This window comes from Thamnophis elegans, chromosome 5 (genome assembly GCF_009769535.1).
Source record: "Thamnophis elegans isolate rThaEle1 chromosome 5, rThaEle1.pri, whole genome shotgun sequence".
Lineage (NCBI taxonomy): Eukaryota > Metazoa > Chordata > Lepidosauria > Squamata > Colubridae > Thamnophis > Thamnophis elegans.
Window position 1 is genome coordinate 36696101 of NC_045545.1, and position 25094 is coordinate 36721194.

General features: G+C 43.8%; 1 protein-coding gene across 1 annotated transcript in view; it reads right to left on the reverse strand.

The window, feature by feature from the left end:
- The window catches only part of SLC5A9 (solute carrier family 5 member 9), a 64485-nt gene that overhangs the window by 33796 nt on the left and 5595 nt on the right, over nucleotides 1-25094 (reverse strand). Inside the window, 1 exon segment of the mRNA XM_032218843.1 lies at nucleotides 24913-24984. Within this exon segment, the coding sequence (XP_032074734.1) occupies nucleotides 24913-24984 (72 nt within the window).

The window sequence follows — 25094 nt, forward strand, 5'->3', positions numbered from 1 at the left end:
AGGGATCGGTAGTTAGAGACACATATGCTGTTGTTAATTTGAATTTGAATTTGAATTTGATATTATTTGTATGCGCCCTTTTCCCTGAAGGGACTCAGGGTGGCTCACAACTCAAAAGGTTATCAGGGTGCGGCAGCCTGTCTCAGTTGTGAAAAAACAACCCAAAGATAGATGGAAAAACTTCCTTGGAATCCTTCTACAGGGCTCCCAGGTGCTGTGTGGCTAATAGATTCCCCACAATAGTCCCAGAAATGGGATTAGAGATCTCTTGTTTTGTGTGTACTAAAAGACATTGTTCCAAGATTTGGGGTGCCTTTCTGCAGGGCATCAGATTCTGGCCCCATGAGATGAATCAAGGCCCCACCCAGATGCAAATGATGTGTTAATGATCTTTAAAAATATGCCAGCGTGGGCTGGGAGATCAAGAATTGGACTTTTAAAAATATGCCACGTGGCTAGGAAATCCAAGATTATGGAACACCCCAAGGCAGAGGCAGGTATTAACCATCTATTGCATAAGGAGATAGAACATTGGGCATAACTTTGAGCAAACGTAAGGCATTTAGCAGGTAATAAAAAGGTAAAGCCTATTGAATGGGACGATCTCGGTAAATTGGACTTGATTAATTTTATGTACTGTCTGTTGAAATTCTAAGGTGTGTCTAAGTCTTTGTGCACCCTCAAGGTAATTGAAACTAAGATGTCTCCAATCCAAAAGGACACGAGAAAAGTTTCATTCTTGTAGTTATTGTGTGTTTAAATTATTTGATTTAACAACAAAACCAACTAATAGGAGACAATTATGAAGGGGTTTTTTTTGGTTGTAGCAGGGTATTGTAGAATATGGATACTGAATTTTGCCCTCCTAGTCAAACCACCATATGAATCCACAAAAGAGACATAGATAAGAGATAAGAAACAAAAGAAAAAGAGGGCGTCTGAATGTTTTAGCTTGCATGTTTGTCTTTGTTGATGTGTTTAAGTGTTTAAAAAGAGAAAGAGTGAGTGTGTCTCTGAGATCAGTGCCCTCCACCTGTGTAGCCTTAACATGAAGTGGTTGACACTGAAGGGGTAGGAGACCCAGGGAGACAAAAAAGTGGAATCAGATATTGGTTAGAATGAACAAACGGTCCCATTAGGTGGGGCCAGGAGAAAGGAAACCAAAAAAGGTTACAAGAGGAACAAATCAAGTGGACCACAAACCTGGTCCAGAGGGAGCAGTTGAGACAAAAACTCAAATTGCCCCTAAGGAAAATTTTATTGCCAGAAGCTGAGGGGGAGCTACATAAGGTGTGGATATGCGCCATTCTCAATGACTGATTTATATAAGTGGAAAAATCAAATTCCTGCATATAAGAAAATCCAGATGAGATGCATGTCCATCCATTTTTCTGACTCACCAGTCCTGCTTGAGCTGACATACAAATTCTGATGGAAATTTTATTAACCCCAGAGAAAAGAAGACGGGTGAAGATAACCATGAATAAGCCTTTGCAGAAGGAACATGAAAAAAAAATCCAGACTGACAGGGTTACTGAAGGAACCAGATTGGGACCTAGTCCATTCAGCTGAAAACTATGGACCTTAGTTTTGGTAGGATTCACAAAAGTTAAGAATTCAGGAAGGTCTATATAAATTCAACAGAAATAGGAAGGAAAATCTAGAGGAAATCCTAGAATGCATTTATCAAAAACTTTAGGCAAAATATCACATTCGAATCTGAGTTTGAAGAAGTAAGAGAATGATCAATATGATCTTCATTGGTCACTCTGCAGATGACATTAGGGGTAATAAATAAATAATACAGAAGACAAAAAGGGGGGGCATGACAAAACGTATTATTGGGCTCAATTTCAGAGAGAAAGACAGAAAGAGTGGGAGGCTATGGAAACTTGCCAGAAGAATTGTCGAGGGAGGGGCCAAATAGATAGATCCATGCCCATCAGAGAAAGACCTTCCAGTTAGCAAGAAAAGAAAGCCTGAAGGTCTGTGTGGCTTGAATAAATGAAATGCATGAAAGGTCTTTAGAAAGAAAGAAAGAAAGAAAGAAAAGAAAGAAGAAAGAAAGAAAGAAAGAAAGAAGAAAGAAGAAGAAAGAAAGAAGACAGGATGCAACGTAAAGCTGAATTGCTGACAGTTGCGTTGTCAAATAATTCCAAAGCAGAGGTCAATGTATTTGGTGAAAAGAAAAGAAAAAGGCCACTGACTACAAAATGTCCCAAGACATGCCTGAATGCCCAGTTCCTCTTTTGAGGTGTGATCCTATGCAAAATGGGAGTTACACTGTCCTTTGAGGAAGAAAAAATGGCCCTAAAATGAGGCACCCCCCCAGATGAGATATGGCGGTAATGGTGGTTCAAGAATTTAATCCACCAGGCTATGCATCTCATCATGTACCACTAATATACAAGTAAAGCCTCCAGCCATGCCTGTCTGCCTACCACCTCAATACATAGAGACAGCCAAAAACTGTTTGCTTTGGGGAAAACCTAGTAACTGGTCACAAGAGGCAGTTTGCTTGCCAAGGATTTGAAAAAATAATAATTCACCTACCTTTTTGGCAAAGTAATGCGCTACTCCAATAAGACAATAGGAAATGAGTGAAAAGAAGCTGTGTGCCAAATTGCAGGATGAGGATTTCAAATTTTGCACTTCTAGCCAAACCTCCTTACACATTTGCAAAGCGGGGTGAAAAGAACCCTTTGTTTGGGGTTTAAAGCAGAAACAAGTGTAAAAAGCCCTGAAGTCAGGCTCTGATAAGAAAAGGGAAGTTGGCAACAAACTGTGGCTTATCTATGTAAACAACTGGACTGTGTTGCAAAAGGCTGGCCACATTGCCTAAAGATTCTAGCCACCACGGCTCATGATAGAAGAAGCTAATAAATTAACTTTTGGACAGGCTACTTTTATTTACACAAGCCATGCAATTCAAAGAATTTTAGAAATGAAGGGACATTTATGGTTAACAAAGCCAAGTAGCAAAATTATGGGCTTTATATGGAGCATTACAAGAGAACAAAGAATGAAGGGTGAACTTCTGAACTGACTCTATATGCCTTCCTTACTTTGCATATCAATACTGCTGATTATGGGGAAAGGTGTCTTTTAACAGCCTCAGGAAAGAAATTAAGCAAATGTGTGAATCGCACTGTTAAGGAAAAGATAAGATTTACCCCACGTAAAGGACTCTAAATCTGGATGGTTGGATCCAGCAGAAAAGGGAAAAGCAGCTGACAGAAAAACAAGGCTGTCAGCAACCCGAGGTGATCAGAAGCCACCCTGACATGATAACTTATGCAGCATTGAAAATGTGAAGGAGACTGAGCTCCAGATATTCCAAAGCAGAAGAACTCCATCTTACATTGACCACTTACATGCACTGTGTGCCCATGTAAGTGAAAGGTGTAGCATGTGTGCTCAGTCAACTCAAAGGATATTATCCCATGGATTCATTAGCTATTGATTTCACAGACATGCCCAAGTGTGGGCTATATAAGGCAATTGTAGCCATAAATGGGTGAATGCATTGCCAATGGCAACTTTAGTCTGTGTGATACTCTATGCAAAAGGGATTGGGTTATCTCCTTTTGAAGTGATGTTTGGGAGACCCCCAGTTATAAGTGCTAACTTGAAAAATCATATAGGGCACCTAGGTCAAATAGGGGCCTATGGGTGAACCAAAATGGTGAGAGAACTGAAAAGAAATACAAGAATCCAGCAATACTGTGTGTCCCTCAGTCCACCATGTCTGATCACCCCTAGTCATAATATTCAGGTGGGAGAAAAAGTATAGGAAAAAACACTGGAAAGGAGAAGAATTTGAAACCTAGATGGAAGGACCCGTATACTGTGGTCATGTAAGTAAAAGTGTTGGAATGCAAGTTTTGGATCACTGGACTCAAGTTAAGCCAGCTGCTGATGTGTATTGGAAGGCAGACCAGGATGAAGCCCATCCTCTAGTGATATGCTTTAAAGAAACACTCCCTATAAGCTTCCCTACCGGCAATGGTAAGCTCTACAGGGCAGAAGAAGAAGCCCTACTGAAGTCACCCTCTGGAAGCTGACTTCTCAACGTACGACTGAAGAATTGAAGGAAGGAAGACAACGTTCCATTTATTAGCTATAAGATGTATTAGAAAGTTTGAGCACCTGTCAGGAAATGGCAAGCCAAGTATTCATAGACATAACTACTTTATCTCTTGCTTTAGTGAATGTACTTAATTGTGTATTGCATATTCATCCCCAGGAATTGCCCCCTCCAGAGGAAGACAGTTGCTGAGGCTAAAATCATTGACTGTGACAAAGAGGAGTGTGAATCTTCTGTCGACACTTATGTTTGAGGAACCGTGGGAATGGGTTCTTTGCAGTATAATAGGAGCCTGGCATTCCTGTTCCTATCAGAGGAACAATGCCCATCTGAAATGTATCTTATGTATCCGCGAGCTGCACTGGCTACCTGTCGATCTCCGGGTGCGCTTCAGGGTATTGATGACCACCTTTAAAGCACTCCATGGTAGTGGATCTGGGTACTTGAGAGACCGCCTTCTGCCGATTACCTCCCTTCGACCGATTAGATCGCACAGATTGGGCCTCCTCCGGATTCCATCTGCCAGTCAATGTCGACTGGCGACTACACGGAGGAGAGCCTTTTCTGTTGCAGCTCCGACCCTGTGGAACGATCTCCCCGTTGAGATTCGTACCCTCACCACCATCCAGACCTTCCGCACGGCCCTTAAGACCTGGCTCTCCCAGCAGGCCTGGGGATAAGTTTTTAAATTACCCGCCCGAGTGTTGGTTGACTGTTGAATGCAAGTTGGTGTTTTATTATCTATCTTGTTTACTCACTGTTTGTCTTGTATTATTGCACCCCCTTCCCGTGATTGTAAGCCGCCCTGAGTCCCCTCAGGGAGAAGGGCGGCCTATAAATCGTAATAAATGTCTAAAAAAAAAATGTCTAAAAATCTTGCCCCCAGGAAAATCCTTGTAGATATAAAATTGATTTGCATCATGTCTCTGCTCACAAGATCTTCCAACAGAAAGTCACCTCCACTTGTTTTTTTTAACCGAAGGGAGGGAAATTTGACCACTGGAAGCTGCCCAAGGCCATTCCACCCACCCTGAATTCCCGTTTGGCTTTCAAAACAATCCAATATGGGAATTTGTGTTCACTTTTGCAATATCTCTTTGAAGGACCAGGCCTCAGGAATAAGTTAATGGATCCTAATCAAGAAGTTCCATTATAACTCCTGAGTGATATGATCCTAGCAGGAATCTTACAAGTCTGGACTAATGAAAGGAACCTCCGAGCCCATGCCTTCTCCATGAACATCAGCATATGTGTAGGAGAAAATGGAGTTTTCTTTCTATGTGGGAGAAATGCATATCTATGTTTATCCACCAATTGGACTGGCACATGCACTCTAATAAACCTCCTCCCTAAAATGGGTGGTAAGTAGGGAACAGACCTTCCCTGTACCCCTCATGGGACATGTCCAGAAAAGAGTGCAGCTCCTAATTCCGCTATTAGCAATCTTGAGAATAAGGACTGCAGTTGGAACAGGTGTAGGTGGAATGACCCACTCCATTACACAGTTCAGGCAGCTGTCAGAAGAATTCCAAGAAAGCCTGAACCAAATTGTGAACTGGCGTGTCATACATATTTTAACTGCTGAAAAACGTGGGCTATGTGTATTCCTGGGAGAAGATTGCTGTTTCTATATGAATAAATCAAGAGCGATCTGGGGAGGGGTAGTTAAAGAACTACGAAACCCAGCTTCCTCAATTGGTTAAAGACCACAAGACTCTGAATGGTTCTCTTGGCTACCAGAAACAGGTTGGATTAAACAAATGCTGTTGCTTTTATTATGTGGAATTGCAAGATATTATCCCTTCCATAATATCCTTGCTTAAACAGCTTGTTATGAGGTCTGTAAAAGAGATACGGGCTGAAAAGGAGTTAATGTTAATGGAAAGCCTAATCCCACATACCTTCATGGAAGATGAAGCTTCAGATACTAGCTCCTATATTCAAATTGCACTCATAGAAGAAGGGAAAGTGATTCTGGAAGACAAGCCCTAAGATGTGTATTGATGTGCTATAAGATTTGCTATTCTGTATTCTGCATGCTTGTATTTTTAATCTAACAGGCTAGACTCAATTGTGGGTATTAATAGAGTCTAGAAGGGGGGGATAAAGCAGCCGTAAAGTGAGATTTGGACATTAAGTGTGAAAGCTACTGGGTCAGGCTGGACAGCCTCTTAGAACCCCTTTACTTCTATATTAAAAGTCACATAGACAAGAGTTGGAACTTGCAATAGAATAACAGGGACAGTTAGAAGTTACTTAAAGGAAGTGTCCCCATTCACTAACCACAGGATGTTCTCGCCAACGTCCCTATGTCGAAACTTATGTTGAAAGTCCAAACCACAAAGTTCAATTAAAGTTCGTTAATAACACGTAAGCCATACCTGAAACAAAAGGAGAAGTAAGATCCCATCTCCTTATAAGGTTTTCTCCTCAAGGTAACCACTAAGAAATGTGTTAAGTATTTCCGTGTTGCAATGCTTTTGAGAATGTATAAGAATGTGTGCTTCGATAATTAAGGGGGTTCAGAACTTGCAATGCTAAGCCATGGGCTAGCTTTCTGAACCTGGCTGCCAAATAAACTTTTCCTGTATCCTGAGAAATCTAACGCCTGTCATTTTCTGCAACAAAAATGCCCCAAACATTTCCTGCTTTAATTATACCACTTCCTGGTTTGTTCCAGCAAAAGAGCCACCTCATCATTTCATTACGTTTTTAAATGCTGGTGGAATCTCTGCCTGCTGCCTATAAGGATTTTAAAAGCAAAGACAAATACCCACTGAACTTGGCTTGTGCATAGCATTTAGTATTGCTATTGATCTGTTGGGCTTGATTTATTCGATTTATTCCCAACAGAACCTACAAAGCAATTCTTGGACATTCTTATATATAATCCTACAGATTAGTCTGAACCACTGGTCTCCAAACTTTTTGATTTTATCAATGCCATCTGAAAGAAGAAAAAAGAGCATGAATTCCAAATGGATGTTTTCTTATTTATTGATATATTATATGCATGTACTACTGCATATATATTGGCATACTGCATGTACTATAAAGCATTTATATTGCAAATGCTTTAAAATATCCCCCAAATATATAGTTTATATATTCAGTTCACTATTAATGCAGCTTAATTTCCTGCTTTTTAAGTATAAACATTAAATGGAAATACAACATTCTAACATTTTCTTCCTGCATTCCTGGACTATGTATATACATATCAATCAATCAATAAAATAAATAATTGTACACCCCACTTTGGGGACTATTAGTCTAGGCAGACCTGGCATGTATAACTGAAACCTGGCTGGACCAAGAGGGACGAGTCCCCCTCTCAGAAATGTGCCCAGATGGGTTCCAGGTGCTCCACCAACCACGACACCAAAAAGGGGTGGGGGAGTAGCAGTTATTATCCGAAGGTCGTTAGCTCCTTGCAGGATCCCTCCCCAGAGATTGTGGGGTGTGAGTCTCTCCTCTTGAAGTTGGACGTAGGGGTTCAATTGGGCTTGTTCTTGATGTACCTACCTCCCAGCTGCGTCACAACAGCCCTGCCTGTGCTCCTAGAGACAGTAGCCGGGTTGGCAGTGGAGTTCCCCAGACTAATGGTACTGGGGGACTTCAATCTGCCATCTCTGGGTGAACACTCTGATAGGGCACAGGTGTTCATGGCTTCCATGACAACCATGGACTTGACCCAAGTAGTTCAGCGTCCAACTCATAGAGCGGGACACACACTCGACCTTGTATTTCTCTTGGGGCAGTGGAGACGTGGTCTTGAATTAAGGGGAATAGAGACCTCGCCCTTGTCATGGTCAGATCACTCCTTGCTGAGGCTTGACTTTAGGATGCTACTCCCCCATCACAGGGGGAGGTGGAGCCGATTAAGTGGTTCCGCCCCAGGTGCCTGATGGACCCTGAGAGATTTCAGAAGGAGCTTGGAGAGATACCTGACTCCCTTGTCCACAATCCGACAGAGTCCTTGGTCGCTGCCTGGAATGTTGCGGCGGCTGAGACACTGGATTGGATTGTGCCTTTGTGGCCTCTCCGCGGCAGTGGATCCAGGAGGGCACCTTGGTTTACCAAGCAACTCCGGGAGATGAAGCGCCAAAAGAGACGCCTAGAGCGATGCTGGAGGGCTAGTAACTCCGAATCTGACTGAGCACTATTAAGAGCCTTTATCAGGACTTATTTAGTGGTGATACGGGTGGCAAAATGTATACATTTTTCCACTCTTATTGCATCCACGGAATCTTCCCCAGCCGTCCTGTTTAGGGTGACCCGCTCCCTCCTGAAAGGTGAGGAGGCGGGGAAACCCCTGCAGGGAAGAGCTGAGGAGTTTGTTCAGTTTCTGTCAGATAAAATCACTCAGATTCGGGCAGACCTGGACTCCACTTGGGCAGTACCAGCGGAGATGCCGAGGGAGAGTCTTGGTCAGATTTGCTGGGATGAGTTCGAGTTTGTCACTCCTGAGGAAGTGGACAAGGCCATGGGAGCGATGAGTGCCTCCACCTGTTTACTGGACCCGTGCCCCTCCTGGCTGGTTTCGACCAGCAGAGAGGTAACACGAGGCTGGCTCCAGATGATTACGAATGCATCTTTGCAGGAGGGGTCTTTCCCACGTCCATTAAAGGAAGCAGTGGTGAGACCCCTCCTCAAGAAGCCTTCTCTGGACCCAGCTATTCTCAAGAACTATCGTCCTTTTTCCAACTTCCTTTTCTGGGGAAGGTTGTCGAGAAGGTGGTGGCGCTTCAACTCCGACGGACCTTGAATGAAGTGGATTATCTAGACTCCTTTCAGTCTGGTTTCAAGCCTGGGTACAGCACGGAAACCGCTTTGGTCGCACTGACCAATGATCTCTGGCGGGCTAGGGATAGAGGACATTTCTCTATCCTGGTGCTTCTTGACCTCTCAGCGGCCTTTGATACCATCGACCATGGTATCCTGCTGCGACGGCTGGAAGAGGTGGGAGTGAGAGGCACCGTTTTATGGTGGTTCTCCTCTTACCTCTCTGACAGGTTGCAGTCGGTGTTGGTCAGGGGGCAAAGGTCAACCCCTAGGCCCCTTAAATGTGGTGTGCCACAGGATTCGGTCTTGTCCCCCCTCCTATTTAACATCTACATGAAGCCGCTGGGTGAGATCATTCGACAGCAGGGGTTAAGTACCATCAATATACAGAAGATACGCAATTGTGTCTCTCTGCCCCGTACCAGCTCAGTGTAGCGGCGGACGTGATGTGCCGATGCCTGGAAGCTGTCAGGATCTGGATGGGAGTGAACAAACTTGCACTAAATCCTGACAAGACTGAGTGGCTGTGGATGCTGCCCCCAAAGGACAGCCCAGACAGTCCATCCTTAATCCTGGGGGGTGAAAATTTACACCCCTCAGAGAGGGCCCACAATTTGGGGGTCCTCCTGGATCCACAGCTAACACTGGGACAGCATCTGTCGGCTGTGACCAGGGGGGTCTTTGCCCAGGTTCGCCTGGTGCATCAATTGCGGCCCTATTTGGATCGGGAGTCACTTCAAACGGTTACTCACGCCCTTGTCACCTCAAGTCTGGATTACTGCAATGTGCTCTACATGGGGCTACCCTTGAAAAGTGTTCGGAGACTGCAACTAGTCCAGAATGCAGTCGCGTGAGTGATATTGCGTGTACCGAGGTACACCCACATTACACCTATCCTCCGCGAGCTGCACTGGCTACCTATTGGTCTCCAGACGCAATTCAAGGTGTTGGTTATTACCTTTAAAGCCCTATATGGCTTAGTACCTGCGAGACCGTCTACTGCCACATACCTCCCAACAGCCAGGAAGATCCCACCGACAATGTCGGCTGGTGACTCCCCGGAGGAGAGCCTTCTCTGTGGCTGCTCCGACCCTTTGGAATGAGCTACCCCCAGAGATCCAGACCTTACCCACTCTCATGGCCTTCAGAAAAGCTGTTAAAACCTAGCTATTCCAGCAGGCCTGGGGCTGTTGACCTCATTGTTGAGGTCCAGCCCCGATCAGAACGAGTGCATGTGTTGCGATTTTAAATCTGTCTTTTTTATTTTTTATTATTTCTTTTTCCTCTTCTTTTTGTAAGCTGCCCAGAGTCCTTCAGGATTGCGTGGCCTATAAATTTTATTAATAAATAAGTAAATAAATAAATAAATAAATAAATAAATAAATAGACAGCTGACAGCAGTATGGAAATCTGTAATGCCAGTTCAAGCAGCTATCATGGGCATTTGAAAATTATCAGAGCCTTTCAAATGATTCCTGGATAGCACCTTTGGCCAAATAGATTAGATTAGATTAGATTACTTTATTTGTATGCCGCCCTTTTCCCTGAGGGGACTCAGGGCGGCTCACAATTCAAGGGAAGCGAAGGACAACAAGTTACAAACATGAAGACAATACATCGTTAAAAAGCGCAACAGTCATACTATTCGAGTGGGGTTGAAGTCTTTAGCCCCAGGCCTGTCGGGACAGCCAGGTTTTAAGGGCTACGCGGAAGGTCTGGAGGGTGGTGAGGGTACGAATCTCCACGGGGAGTTCGTTCCAAAGGGTCGGAGCAGCCACCGAGAAGGCTCTCCTCTGGGTAGTTGCCAGTCGACATTGGCCGGCTGATGGGATTCGGAGGAGGCCTAATCTATGGGATCTTATTGGCCTAGTGGAGGTAATTGGCAGTAGGCGGTCTCTCAAGTACCCAGATCCAATACCATGAAGGGCTTTGTAGGTGACAACTAGCACCTTGAAGCGCACCCGGAGATCAACAGGCAGCCAGTGCAGCTCGCGGAGGATAGGTGTTACGTGGGTGAAACGAGGTGCACCCACGATCGCTCGCGCGGCTGCATTCTGGACCAGCTGAAGCCGCCGAATACTCTTCAAGGGCAGCCCCATGTAGAGCACATTGCAGTACTCCAGCCTAGAGGTCACAAGGGCACGAGTGACTGTTGTGAGAGCCTCCCGGTTCAGGTAGGGACGCAACTGGTGCACCAGGCGAACCTGGGCAAATGGCCCCCTGGTCACAGCTGACAAATGATTAGGTTTAGGTTTAGGTTTATTGGGATTTATATGCCGCCCTTTTCCCTGAGGGGACTCAGGGCGGCTTACAACCACAGGGGAGGGGGGTGCAAGGTCAGAAACAAAACAATATGTGCACAAAGAAAAAATAATAAAACACAACTTTCATTCAGCAATCAAACACTCGGGCGGGTAATTGGAAACCTACCTTTTTGAAATGATGTTCAAAAGTCAGCTGTGGGTCCAGGAGGACTCCCAAGTTGCGTACCCTATCTGAGGGGCGTAGTATTTGACCCCCCAGCCTGAGAGATGGAACACTTGGCCAATTAGTGGGAGGGAAGCACAGCAGCCACTCGGTCTTATCTGGATTGAGAACAAGCTTGTTAACCCCCATCCAGTCTCTAACAGCTTCAAGGCCCTGGCTCATCACGTCCATCGCTTCATTGAGTTGGCACGGGGCGGACAGATACAACTGTGTATCGTCCGCATACTGGTGGTATTTTATCCCGTGCCGTCGAATGATCTCGCCCAGCGGTTTCATGTAGATATTAAAAAGAAGGGGGGACAGGACCGAACCCTGCGGCACCCCATATGTTAGGGGCCTAGGGGTTGATCTCTGCCCTCTGACTAACACCGACTGCGACCTGTCTGAGAGGTAAGAGGAGAACCACCATAAGACAGTGCCTCCCACCCCCACCTCCCGCAGTCGTCACAGAAGGATACCATGGTCGATGGTATCGAAAGCCGCAGAGAGGTCAAGGAGTACCAGGATGGAGGCATGGCCTCCATCCCTGGCTCTCCAGAGATCATCGGTCAATGCGACCAAAGCGGTTTCTGTGCTGTAGCCAGGCCTGAAGCCTGACTGGAATGGATCAAGATAACTGGCTTCCTCCAAGGACCGCTGGAGCTGAAAGGCCACCACCTTCTCAACAACCTTCCCCACAAAGGGGAGGTTGGAGACTGGACAATAGTTGTTTAGAACGGCTGGATCCAAAGATGGTTTCTTCAAGAGGGGTCTCACCACCACCGCCTTTAGAGCGGGGGGAAAGACCCCCTCCTGTAGGGAGGCGGCAACAACCGCCTGGATCCAGCCCCGTGTCACCTCCCTGCTGTTAACAACCAGCCAGGAGGGGCACGGGTCCAGCACGCATGTGGAGGCACCTACAGCTCTCATAGCCTTGTCCATGTCCTCAGGGGTAACAGCTTGAAAATCAATCCAGCGATGACCTACCAGATTATCCCTTAGTGCCTCGGCTGGTTCTGCAGGATTGGAGTCCAGGTCTGCCCGAAACCGAGCAACTTTATCCGCGAGGAATTGGACGTAATCCTCAGCCCTGCCCTGCAAAGGATCATCCATATCCCTCCTATTTAGGAGGGAACGGGTTATCCTGAACAGGGCGGCTGGGCGCGACTCAGCGGAAGCAATCAGAGAGGCAATGTAAGTTCTTTTTGACGTCCTGATTGCCCCGATGTACTCTCTGATGCAGGATGTTAAAAGTGCTCGGTTCGATTCGGATTTACTGGACCTCCATTGGTGCTCTAGGCGTATCCTTCGGCGCTTCATCTCCCGGAGTTCCTCAGTAAACCAAGGGTCCCTCCTGGATCCACTGCCTCGGAGAGGCCGTAAAGGCACAATCCGGTTAAGAGCCTCTGTCGCTGCTGAATTCCAAGCAGCAGCCAGAGTCTCTGCCGGACTGCGGGCGAGAGTATCAGGAATAACCCCAAGCTCCGTCTGAAAACCCAACGGGTCCATAAGTCACCTGGGGCGGAACCACCTGGTCGGTTCCTCCTTCCTACAGTGGGGGTTTGGTCTCCAAAAGTCAAGCCTCAGTAGGTAGTGGTCTGACCATGACAGGGGTAAGATCTCACTACCCCTCAGACCAAGATCACAAGTCCACTGCTCCGAGAGAAATACGAGGTCGAGCATGTGACCCGCTGAGTGAGTTGGGCCCCGGATTACTTGGGTCAGGCCCATGGCTGTCATGAAAGCCATGAACTCCTGCGCTCCATCAGAGTGTTCACCGAGCGAAGGCAAATTGAAATCCCCCAGAACCATAAGCCTGGGGAACTCAATTGCCAGCTCAGCTACCGACTCGAGGAGCGAGGGGAGGGCTGCTGCAACGCTGTTGGGAGGCAGGTACGTTAACAGCAAGCCCACTTGACCCTTGGGGTCCAACTTCACCAGCAGGGACTCACACCCGACAAGCTCTGGAGCAGGGATCCTACGAGGTACTAGAGACTCTCGGATAACAATGGCCACACCCCCACCCCTTATCTGAGGTCGCGGCTGATGGAGCACCTGAAAACCCTCTGGGCACATCTCTACGAGGGGGACTCCTCCCTCCGGGCCCAGCCAGGTTTCAGTAATACATGCCAGGTCTGCCCTCTCGTCTAAAATTAAGTCCCGAACGAGAGGAGCCTTATGAACTACAGACCTGGCATTTAGCAGCAACAGCCTGAGACCAGGGTCCTGATTACTCGCGCCATCCTGCCTTGGAGTGGGACTCATAGGGTCGGAAGGAGGGATCTCTGTAACGTAGTGAGCCCTTCTTCCCTGGTAATGGCCAGCCCTAAAGTCCCCGCCATATCTGCCCCTCCCTGTTAAGACCGTATTGCTCCGGCCCACTCCCATGTCCATAGTTCCATCAACCACCCCTATGGCTCCCGCGTTCCTCGACAGGCCCTCCAAATCAAACACACTCATTTGTTCACCCAAGCAGTCCCCACGTAGTAATTAAAACACATCGAATACAGTAATAATAGGATAATAAAAAGTGGGATCATTCACTCAATCACATGCAGGTCCCATACACTCACCATACCAGTTGAAAATTGCACAACCGTGCAAAGTTCGTACAAGGCTTGTGCCAAGATAGGAGAGGAGGTCTTAATGTTCTTAGCCTTCTCCTCTGCAAGGTCCAGTAAAGAGGGCAAGGTCCAAAGTCCGTGTTGGGTGAGGTGGTTGCAAATGGAGGGGGCAGGGTGTAAACGCCAGATTTTAACAAGCAATAGCTTCGCAGTCTCACCCCCTCCAGGTCTGGATGTAACCCAAAACAAAAGCCAACAACGGTCCATGGAAGGTATGTAGATGGTAGGCAGGGGAGTGTCTTGTCTTCCCCCTCTCCTATAGGCCTGAGAGGATCCAAAGTCTGGGGGTGGTTGGAACAGGTTGAGAGAGAGGGGCGGGTGCGTCGGTTGTTAAAACGCCAAGTCCCCACCCATATTTCTGCCATCCTCTATCGCTCCTTCCATAAAACGAATGCACCGCAAAAACACAGTCCATGGCGTCCTGAGAGTTGTAATTAGGTGGGCGCTGGCAAGGGAACAGGAGGAGGCTTCGCAGCAGCGAAGGCAAACAGAAGAAAAGATATTGCCAAAGGACAAAGCCCAGACACAAAGAGCGAAGGGGAGAGGCTGCGACGACGATGACGAGGGAGCCGAGCGAAATGGAGGGAAGGGGGGGGCGTCCAAGGAGGGCTACGGCGGCGGCAACCACAGCCAGCCGCCCGATCCGCCCAGTCCCGGTCAGTCCAGATAGATCCCTGCTCTCCGGGGCTATGATGATGAATAGTAATGTCAGATTAATAGGGCCCCCAAAGCTCACCCCTCGGCTAGATAAACTAGCAGTCACCGAAAAACAAGGTAAAAACGCCGCCGTCAGCAGCACAGTGCCGCCATCTTCCTCTCCAAGCAGCGCGAATAACTCCGAGGCTGCCGAGAATTGCACCATCCGGGAACGCCCAATAGTGGAAATTCTTCAAGATGTTCAGTCCTCTCGTGTTCCCTGGGCTCCAGTCCACCCAGGGGACCTTTTTAGGTGGATTTTCAGCAGATTCCGAAGGCTCTCCAGGGCTTTCTTCGCCGAATTTCTGCAGAGCGAGGAAAGCCTGGCAGCCATTCGTTTGGTTGCGCGCGCAGTAGGTGACTTTCAAGATTTCCATCAATATGTCATTCAATTCATCAGATTTATGATTCAATTATCAATTGGGGGGAATTTGGAGGAGGGGATGGGAACTTAACTGTATAATAGAAGCCCTATCCCTTTTATTTGTTTGTGGCACCTTTTTAAAAGGGATAGATCTTCAATCACATGGTCTACCGTACTGTATTTCTGGATTTCCTGCTGTTTATACATACTTTAAAACTGGTTGGACTCCTTAAATATAGAATATATAAGGTCTGGTGCTATCAAACATTTAAAAATAATATAGCATCATTAACTAATACTGGGACAAATATGGCACAAATCTATTGAGAAAAAACATGCTGTGTGATTATTTGGAAACAGAAATAGAAAATCTATCATTTTACAAACAGTGAATGGGCAAGCTACATGATTAGCAAGAAAACCAGGGAATATACTTTTGAAGTCACTGAAGATCTGAACAGGAAGAATTGGCCTTGCTGAAGCCATTTGAGAATTTATCAAATCTTGGACCCAGGGTTTCAGTATTACCAAAAACTCAGGCCAGACCAAACCTCACAGAGGGGGATAAAAACTTGCTCTCAGCTTTTGCACGATGGGTTTCTTTGCTTTCCTGCCTCCATTTCTGTATATAACGTTGGCCCCATTCACCAAAGACCCAAGGGACCCTATCATGATAGCTAGCTGCTCCATAAACTTCTGGGTGGTCCCATAAGAAGCAGGAACTTCTCAAGCCAAAATATTTGTGGATCTGAAAGTGCTATAGTAACTGTTGCATGAAAATAGATCTTTGGGCAAATATTTAATCAGGGTGGTTGAAACTTCAGTTGATGCTTCTGTGAAAGACAAAGCTTCCTTGACAAGTAGTAGAGTGCATAGTTTAAATAGCAGTACAAAAGGATGTATGTTAATAGTAGCTGTAGTTAAAATATACAGAATGTATATTGTATATTGTAGGTGACAAGAATCAGGAAACACCTTGGTATTTACTTTAACTAGTATTTATAAGTTGCAGTAGCAATAATCAAGGTATAAATGTGTAAGACAGCAGATAGGAGATCCCAGTTTTTGACAGAAGCATAGTTTAATTAAATAGAAATAGGATGAGATAATCATGTGCCAAGGTGATAAACTGTGTCACTTAAATGAGGCTACTAATTATAAATAATTTGCAATGTTAAAGTTTACAACTTCCCTGCCAGGTTCTTTTAAAAAATATTGAAGGAAAAGTCTGATTTGTTCTGTTTATCTCCTACTTGCAAGTTGCTTTTCTTATGAAGCCTATAAGTAGTGGATAGCATTTCTCTGCCCTGTCTGGATTAACCAGGATAAAGCCTGGTTAAAACGTTGATGAGATATTTTCTAGTTAATACCAGCTCTATACACTAGGTGGAGAATTTTTTTAAAAAAAATTCCCCAAGAACAGATCTGGGTATTTTACAGTCCTCTGGCAACACCTGGTCCATTGGTTCTCTTGTACAGCCTGTGTGAGGTCCATCGAAAATTAGAAATCAAATGTAAAGAAGTGTATGCTAATGTATACAATACACCCGCGTTGCTTTTATTTTATTTTTATTTTAAAGAAGTGTAAGTCAATGCATGCAATGCAACTGCTATTTTAAAATGTACATATATGCATGTATGCATGCCTAATTCATTGTAATCAAAATAATATAATTTAATGGGTTTTTTTTAATAAAACGATAAAACTAATACTGAACAGAATTCAGTTCTGTGTATTGGTTACAACCCTACACAACATTTCCAGTTTCTCATGTGGCCCCTTGCCCACCCCTGCCCAACAAGGCAGTTGCAAACTGATTTTGTCACATGAGAAAAATGTACAGTCATATCCATGAAGCTCATCTCAAAGGGGATTTGATTCTTCTTTCTTTTTTTCAGATCAGACCCATTCTTGTCTGTCCGACAAACCAACCACTGTCCATGCATGTATGATTTATACATCTATAGTCAAGGTTACTCATCCCCATATCATTAGCTGACAAAACTACTGCAGTGCACTCTACCTGAGACTGTCTTAGAACTCTACTCATAACATTCAGTTGATGAAAAATGATGAGATGCGCCTTAGCTATGAAATGTCAGTCCTACACGGCCCACATTGTCTAACAAAGGGTTTCCGGAAGCTGATCAAAGTGGTAATTTTAGCCTATGAACTCCTATATGGGTTCCCAACTACCTTCATGAGCCTCTTCTCCATCCAGTATTGCCCTATTTAGGCCATGTTTTTTGGGAATAATTGCGGTTGTCCACTTTCATCTGGTGATGGTGATAGTAGAGAGCAGAAATACAATATTGTATTTCTGTGCATATAAACATAACCTGGGAATACCTTTGAATAGGTGGTGCTAAGTCCTTCAATCATACCAATAGCAATTGAACTTAGACTTACATACCGCTTCACAGTGCTTTAAAGCCCTCTCTAAGTGGTTTAAAGAGTCAGCATATTGCCCCCAACAATTTGGGTCCTTATTTTACGGACCTCGGAAGGATAGCAGGCTGAATGAACCTTGAACCTGGTAAGATTTGATCTGCCAAACTGCTAGCAGCCATTGATCAGCAAAAGCAGCCTGTGAACTTCTTGTGAACTTGACGCTATTCCTCTGTTGGTGCAACCTACAACTGCATTGACTTTTTAGCAGCTGCTGCCCACTGCTGTCTCATAGTTTTCCACTAGGATTCATGGATCCCTTTTACAGTTACTGCTGTTAAGCCACATATCACCTATTCTGTCCCTGTGCATTTGGTTTTCTTGCCTAAGTGCTAACCTAACCTAAAAGCTAACTCTTCTCAACATTGAATGGCATTTTGTTGGATAGGGTTCAGGGTTCAAGTCTGTTAAGATCTTTCAAGCCTATCTTGTAAACTGTTGGTTATTCTCTCCAGCTTGATATCATCTGCAAATTTGTTGAATTTCACTTCTATCCCTTCATCTAAATTTGCTTATGAAGATATTGAGAACCACTGGGCCTAAGACAGAATCTTGGGAGACCTCACTGAATATTTCCCTCTATACAGATGTAGTTCCATTGAGGACTATACGTTGAGTGTGTTTGGTCAGCTAGTTATGAATCCATGTCCTGATGGTGCTGCCTATCCCACATTTTTCTATCTCACCAAGAAGTAGGTTGTGGTCTACTTTGTCAAATGCCTTACTGACATCTAAGTATACTATGTCCATAGCATTTCTCTGGTCCACTAATTTAGCCACTTTGTCAAAGAATGCAATAAGATTTTTCTACCATGATTTGTTTTTGACAAACCCATGTTGGCTTCTAGTAATAACTTTACTTATATCTAGGTGTTTACAGAGTTGTTGCTTAATTATCTTTTCCAGGATCTTCCCAGGTATTGATGTCAGACTTATTGGCCTGTTATTTTCTAGATCCATTTACCACCCCACAGGAACTAGATCAACTGTCTTGCAGTCCCTTGAAAGTTGTCCAATGCTCCATGATCTTTCAAATATATGGTTCAGTGGTTCTGAGATCATGTCTGCCAGCTCCTGTTTAATCTTGCCACAATAAAGATATGTGTCTTTGGGAAGGGAACATCTTTATTTCCTTAAGATACAAATGCATATTGCACAGTCAGTCTCTTTACATCCCACCTGAGATGTTATCAGTTCTGGCTTCAGAGAAAGGTTTCTAGTCTTATCCAGTATTAATATTTTAACTATCCCAAAGGTGAGAAAGCCTTTGCTTAGGGCTCCAAAGTGCAAAGGAATAAATATAACCAATGTTCCCTCTAAGCTGCGCGGGTGTGCGGCCACGCACATGGCAACAAAACACCGCGCAGCAGTTTCCAACTGCCGCCCAGTGGTTTTTGTGAGACGCCTTCCACGATAATAGGAGAGGAGAGCCAGCCTGGAGACAGCAATCACAAGCCAGAAAGTAGCTGAGAGAAGGGGTGTGGGGGTTGGGAGAAGGCATGGGACAGGCTCCCAGGAGTGGCTGCTCAGATTTGCCATTTGAGAGGGGGGGAGGGAATAGGAGAAGGAGGAAGAGGGGATGGGGGGAGTGAGGGAGAGGGAGAGCGTGTGTATCCCTCCTTCCTTCAGCCCAACACTCTTGCTGGCATCCCGGCCAGATGAGAAGGACTGCAGAGGGTCTCCTCGAGTCTAGGACAGTGAGTCATTCAATGGGAAACGTGCCTCTTGGAAGGAATGACCTGGCTTGACTCCCGCTTCGTCTCTCCTGTCTCCGCTTCTCCGTTTGGTCGTTGGGCGGCAGATTGAAAGTGGGAGCGAAGCCGGGTCATTCCTTCCAAGAGGCAACTTTCCCACCGAATGACTCACTGCCCTAGACCCTCTGCAGTCCCTAGACCCTCTGCAGTCCCTCTCATCTGTCCGGGATGTCAGCGAGAGTGAGGGAAGAGAGAGAGAGAGAGAGAGAGAGAACGAGAGAACGAGAGAGAGAGAGAGAGAGAGAGAGAGAGAGAGAGAGAGAGAGAGAGAGAGATAGTTAGTTAGTTAGTGGGCAGACTTAGCACCTTGTTTCTCTGTGTGTTGTGTATATATACATGTCTCAATGGGTGCAATTGTGCAAGCATTTTTTTCCTCTTTAAAAGAATTTTTGGATTTCTCCTCACCAAACCTTTAAGACTGAAAGAGTTAGAGTTGAAATATAAAGAGATTGTCAATCGCTGTTAGATTGAGAGGCAATTATGGACTATCTTGATTATATCCTCCTTAGAAAGAATATGCTACTGTATGGTTGAGAAAAAGATCAAACTTCATTCCATGGAAACCCAACAAAGTTCATAGGGAGGGTTTCTTTCTACGATGGGCTTCTTGGGTCAATGTGAATATCAGTTATCAAAAATGTAGGTAAAAAGTTAAGCAGGCAATTACAAAAAGGGAAGCCAACTTTCTGAATCTGTTTCTTTGCACTTAGTGACATAAATAGACTAATGTTCTGAAAACCTGACCTAAATTACTATATATTTTAAAGAGCTGTAAAGCTATGCTGAAAAAGTTGTTCTCACGGTATTGTGATAAATTCAATAAAAAGAAGGGAATTCTTGATGAACTTAAGGAGAAATGAGAGTATTGGATAGTAAATGGACAAATAAAATTACCAATCAAAGAGAATATTTGCACCTCAGGGTTGAAATGAGATGTTCTCTTACTCTTTCGTCTTCCTCTCTTCTCTCTCTGTCTCTCTCATCCTCTTTCTCTTTGTCTCTCTTCTCTTTCTTTCTTCTTCTTTTCCATTCTTCCTTCACTTTCTCTCTCCTCCCTTCTCTCTCCTCTTTGTCTCTTTCTGTCTCTCTCATCCTCTTTCTCTTTGTCTCTCTTTCTCTCTCCTTCTTTCCCACTCTTCTGTCACTTTCTCTGTCCTCTGTCTCTTTCTGTCTCTCTTCCCTCTTTTTTTCCCTCTCTCCACTCTTTTATCACTTTCTCTCTGTCCCCATGCTTATCTTCGATTGATCATGTTTGCAATAATGTACCTTCTTTCCTAAATAGGCGCAGTTCCCTTACCAGACCCCTCGCTCACTCAAACACACACACACACACACTCATGGATAAAACCATTTTTCTTCATTCCAATTCGGATCCTATAAATCAATTGCTCTGTGAAACATCTGTGAAAAAAATTCAGGTGCTCAGGCATGAAAATGTGCTGCTCAAATACTATACTTTTCCACACACACTGAAAAAAAATTAGAGGGAACATTGATTATAACTCTCAGAAAAGAAAAGGGGTGGATGGGTGAGAAATCGCAGAGAGACCATAAGAGATTTCACTTTGAAAGGAGAAAATGTAATCTTCTAAATGCTATTTTTATTATATGTACTGTATATATGCATGCTTGCATGGGATGTGTGTGTCCTTAGGATTGCAAGCTTACATAGGCATTGAAAGCTACTTGAAGTTGCTTGGTATGATTGATGTTGTTTAAAAATGAAAGTTCAGATATTTTGAACTAACAGATTGTATGCTGGTGCTTACAATGAATCTTCTAAGTGTCATCTGTCCAGTTCTTTGTTCAAACAAAAAGAAATATGGCTGTGAGATTAGATGACTAAATTTGCTTCTTAGGTATAGCATCTCATCATAATGAATAGTGGGGTTTTCTTTTCTTTTTAAGAATTAAAAACACAAAGCAACATTTGGTCTTCTTAAGGGCAGAACTCAATTAGTTGGGAGTGGGTCAAAAATCAATATGGAGTCTTCATAAAAACAAATCAACATATCTCTTCTGGGACTCAATTCTCATGAAATTTGCCTTTTCTCTCAAGATATTTAACCTAGTAAGGAAGTTGTTGGGTGCAACTGGCTTCCTCTAAGCTTTTTAAATTTCCTACAATATTACTGTAGGTGAACAATAGGTTAAATATCACTGGGGCACAAAGCACACCAAACCTTTATATATGTGTGTATTTGTGTGTCTATTAAAGGTAGGAGGGAAACATTGTCTATAGAATTTACAGTTCATATAACCCAAAGTTGAAGTTCAATGCCACATTCAGCTTGCAGTTAAACTCTCAAAAGATCTACAGCATTGTATTATTGAGGGAGGGTGAAAAAGATATTCATCCCACTGACACTTATTTCTCTGGGCCTTTAAATTACTATTATATTACCTTTTTGTTTCAAAGAAAATGTGTCCTTCAAAAAGTTTATGCCTTTCCAGTGAATCATTTTGGAGATTTAAATCCAAGTGGTTTAGCACAGAAAGCTACAATCTTTACAAAGTTGCTCAATAAATGAAGAAGTTATTAGACAGTAAGGGGGGGGGGACCTATTTTTGCCATAGTTTCAGCTAAGAGAATAATAGCTCTTCTGAACCTGAGGGATTTTTATTTTTATTTTAAAAGAAAAATCTTGAAAATCTCTATTATTCCCTTGTGACTATGCTAGGTTTTCCCTTATCCCCATTCTCTTTTCAAAGCCATGGTGATCATATTTTAAGACCCAATAATATTTCATAAATTCCAGGTGGCATTGTACATTGGTTTGTGTACAAATATGAAGTTTAGCTATTTAAATCCTCAGTTGGTTGCCAGAAATATGCTGCTTGAGATAAAGTTTTTTATTGCTTTCCTTGGTCTCATTGTATTTTAAATAGGCTACCTGAGTAGCCTATTGTATAGTTGATTGCCCCCCCCTCCTCCTAGTGCTTAGCATACTAATTATTTGGCCACCAGAAGTATCTATGGAGTGCTATAAAAGGTCAAGATGGTAACAACAACTGTGTGATTGAAGCCTTAAATGTCTTGCACTTTAGGCAGCCCATATCAACACCAGTGGACATTCCAGACTGCAGCAAGGCTATGATTTGCAGAGTTGAATGTCCCTTATTGCATATTTACTATAGCTGCTAATATCTAAGTCTACTCTCTTTTTTACTTCTTTTTTTTGAATTAGTGTAACATAGGGTTTTCCCAAAGCAGCTAGTGTAACATAGCGTTCCCCACCGAGCAGTGCAGTGGTCTAGAGGTGACATGCTTGCCTCCCACTAGGAAGATTGAGAATTTAATCCTAAACAGATGTCTCTCTATCAGGGCGCAAAGAGAAAATATCTGCTACAAACTCCATGCAGGCATCAGGCAAGGCATCCAACCAGCAAATGCTCAGCTCCATTCAGTTGCCATGGCTCCACCCCAAATTAAGGGATTAAAGAAAAAAAAAGGCTTCCCCATAGTGGTCAATATTGATACCCAAAGATCAATGGAATCATCCAAGGGGTCAATAAATGTCAGGTGGGATCAAAAGAGGGTCAGTTAATGTCTGGGGGATCAAGTGGTTGACAAATGATGTAATATTTATTGGAGTGAATTTTTTTTTTGGGGGGGGTCTCTATAGTGTTCCACTACATGCTCTAGTCTTAAAGGGGAGGTAGTTAGCAGCAGGATAGTACTACCCAGGGTTGGATAGTCAGCCATTATGACAGCAGCCTTGAGTTGTCTCCTTCCTCCTTCAGCTATTCCTTGCTGACCTTGAAGCAGTCAAAAAGATGTTGAGACTCTACAAAGAGTGCAAAGAAGAGCAACAAATATGATTAGGAGACTGGAGGCTAAAACATAGGAAGAATGGTTGCAGGAACTGGATATGTCTGGTTTAATGAAAATAAGGAGTAGTGGAGACATGATAGCAGTTTCCAGATTCCAATTTCTCAGAGGCTGCCACAAAGAAGAGAGAGTCAAACTATTCTCCAAAGCACCTGAGGGCAGGACAAGAACCAATGGGTGGAAACTAATCAAGGAGAGAAGTAACTTAGAACTAAGGAGAAATTTCCTGACAGTTAGAACAATACTCAGTGGAACAACTTGCTTCCAGAAGTTGTGAATGCTCCAACACTAAGAAGATATTGTATAACCATTTGTCTGAAGTGGTGTAGGGTTTCCTGCCGAAGCAGGAGGATGGACTAGAAGACCTCCAAGGTCCTTCCAACTCTGTTATTCTATGATCAAGTTGGAAATTACTGTGATTGTACTTTGCTTTCCTCCATTCCTCCATTCCCCCATTCTTTGAAATGTTCACCCCAGCTCCGGGATAATTAGCAAGAAGACAATTGACATTCATATTTGCATTCATTGGAAAAGAAAGGATAACAAGAGAGTAAGTAGGCACACAATGGAGAAGACACTTGACTGACTGCATAATGTTTTCAGGGCTGCTAGGGACACCATTTTCCTTTCAAGGTGTATTGCAATGACCCCATTGTCACATGATCATGATTGCCAATGCTCTCTGTCAACTTCCCACAAGCAATGCAGAAGTCAGCTGGAAGTCAAAAGTTGCTCCTGCTCCACTGCTGTTTTGCCTACCTGTGGGTCATTCTGTTTACCTGTTTACGTAAGTAAATATTGACTTACTAAATTTTGCTTGCTACTACAATTATTTTTCCATTTAAGATATATACTCTTCTTAGATGATCATACAGTATTGGGGTGTGTGCTGTCCCAACAGTATATAGCCAATTAAGAATTAGAAGCTGTCTCCTTTAAGCAACTATCTCATGGGAAATGTAACTACCTTATGGGAAATGTAGTCCCATAACATGTGACCACATCTGTGCTCCCTGATTGGGCAGTGGGGTATTTTGCCTGGGAAATTGTTTTATTACTGCGCACTCACTGAATCGCTATCAGCACTACCAGAAGCAGCTTTGCACCAGGGGCATGGGTTAGAGGAATTAATGTCTTTTTACACTACGTGATGGGACAGATCAGGGAAAGTCAGAAGAATCTTAACACTGAACTGTAAGTTTTGCTATTAAGGATTCCTGACAATAAACTTGATCTGAAAGTTATTCCCAAGCGTGGAGTTAACTGGCTGCCCGAGCAGAACCTCATTGCCCGGGGCAGAACAGGGTGTATGGATATGATCAGTCTAAAATTTAATGGTTTTTTTTCTGGTTACATCAAGTTACACTACATTCCTCTCCAAGGATGACCTAAGAGATCACAGGGTTATCTAGTTTATTCTAAAGACAGAATCTGAATTTTGAAAGAAAAAAAAAGGTAGTCTATGCATCTGATCAGTTTGATGCAGGAAGTTGTTCTGTTTTGGTTTAGTTCTATTTTGTTACCATTTAGATGTATCGAAACTAGAAGTATATTGATAGTTATATGTAGGAAGACTGCCTTTTATCGTTTCTCCATCTCTTGCATTTAAAGTTAGAGCTGCCAAAGAGTCACTTTACTGAGGAGATAGGTGGCATATAAATTAGAATGGAACGGAATGGAATGGAAGGAAATAGAATCCAGATTGCAAAAATCCAAATAGCCATGAACATTAGTTTTCTTTTCTAACAGCATTAGTTTTCTGTGTCTCTCAGATGTCACATGATGGGCATCTATCTAAAATCAGAGTTGTGATATTTTCAAGCATAAATATAACTAATAAAGTATTTATACTCACAGGCCACCATGTCATGGATCTTCCAGCCAAAAAATAGCCTCCAACTGTTCCTCGACTGGCCCGAAGAGAAGACTAAAAAAAAAAGGAATGAAAAAGAAAAAAAATACTGAAATAAGGAAAACACTGGCTTGGATTTTAAGAAAATTGAATGATATGACATTCACCAAAGAAGGAGGGAACTA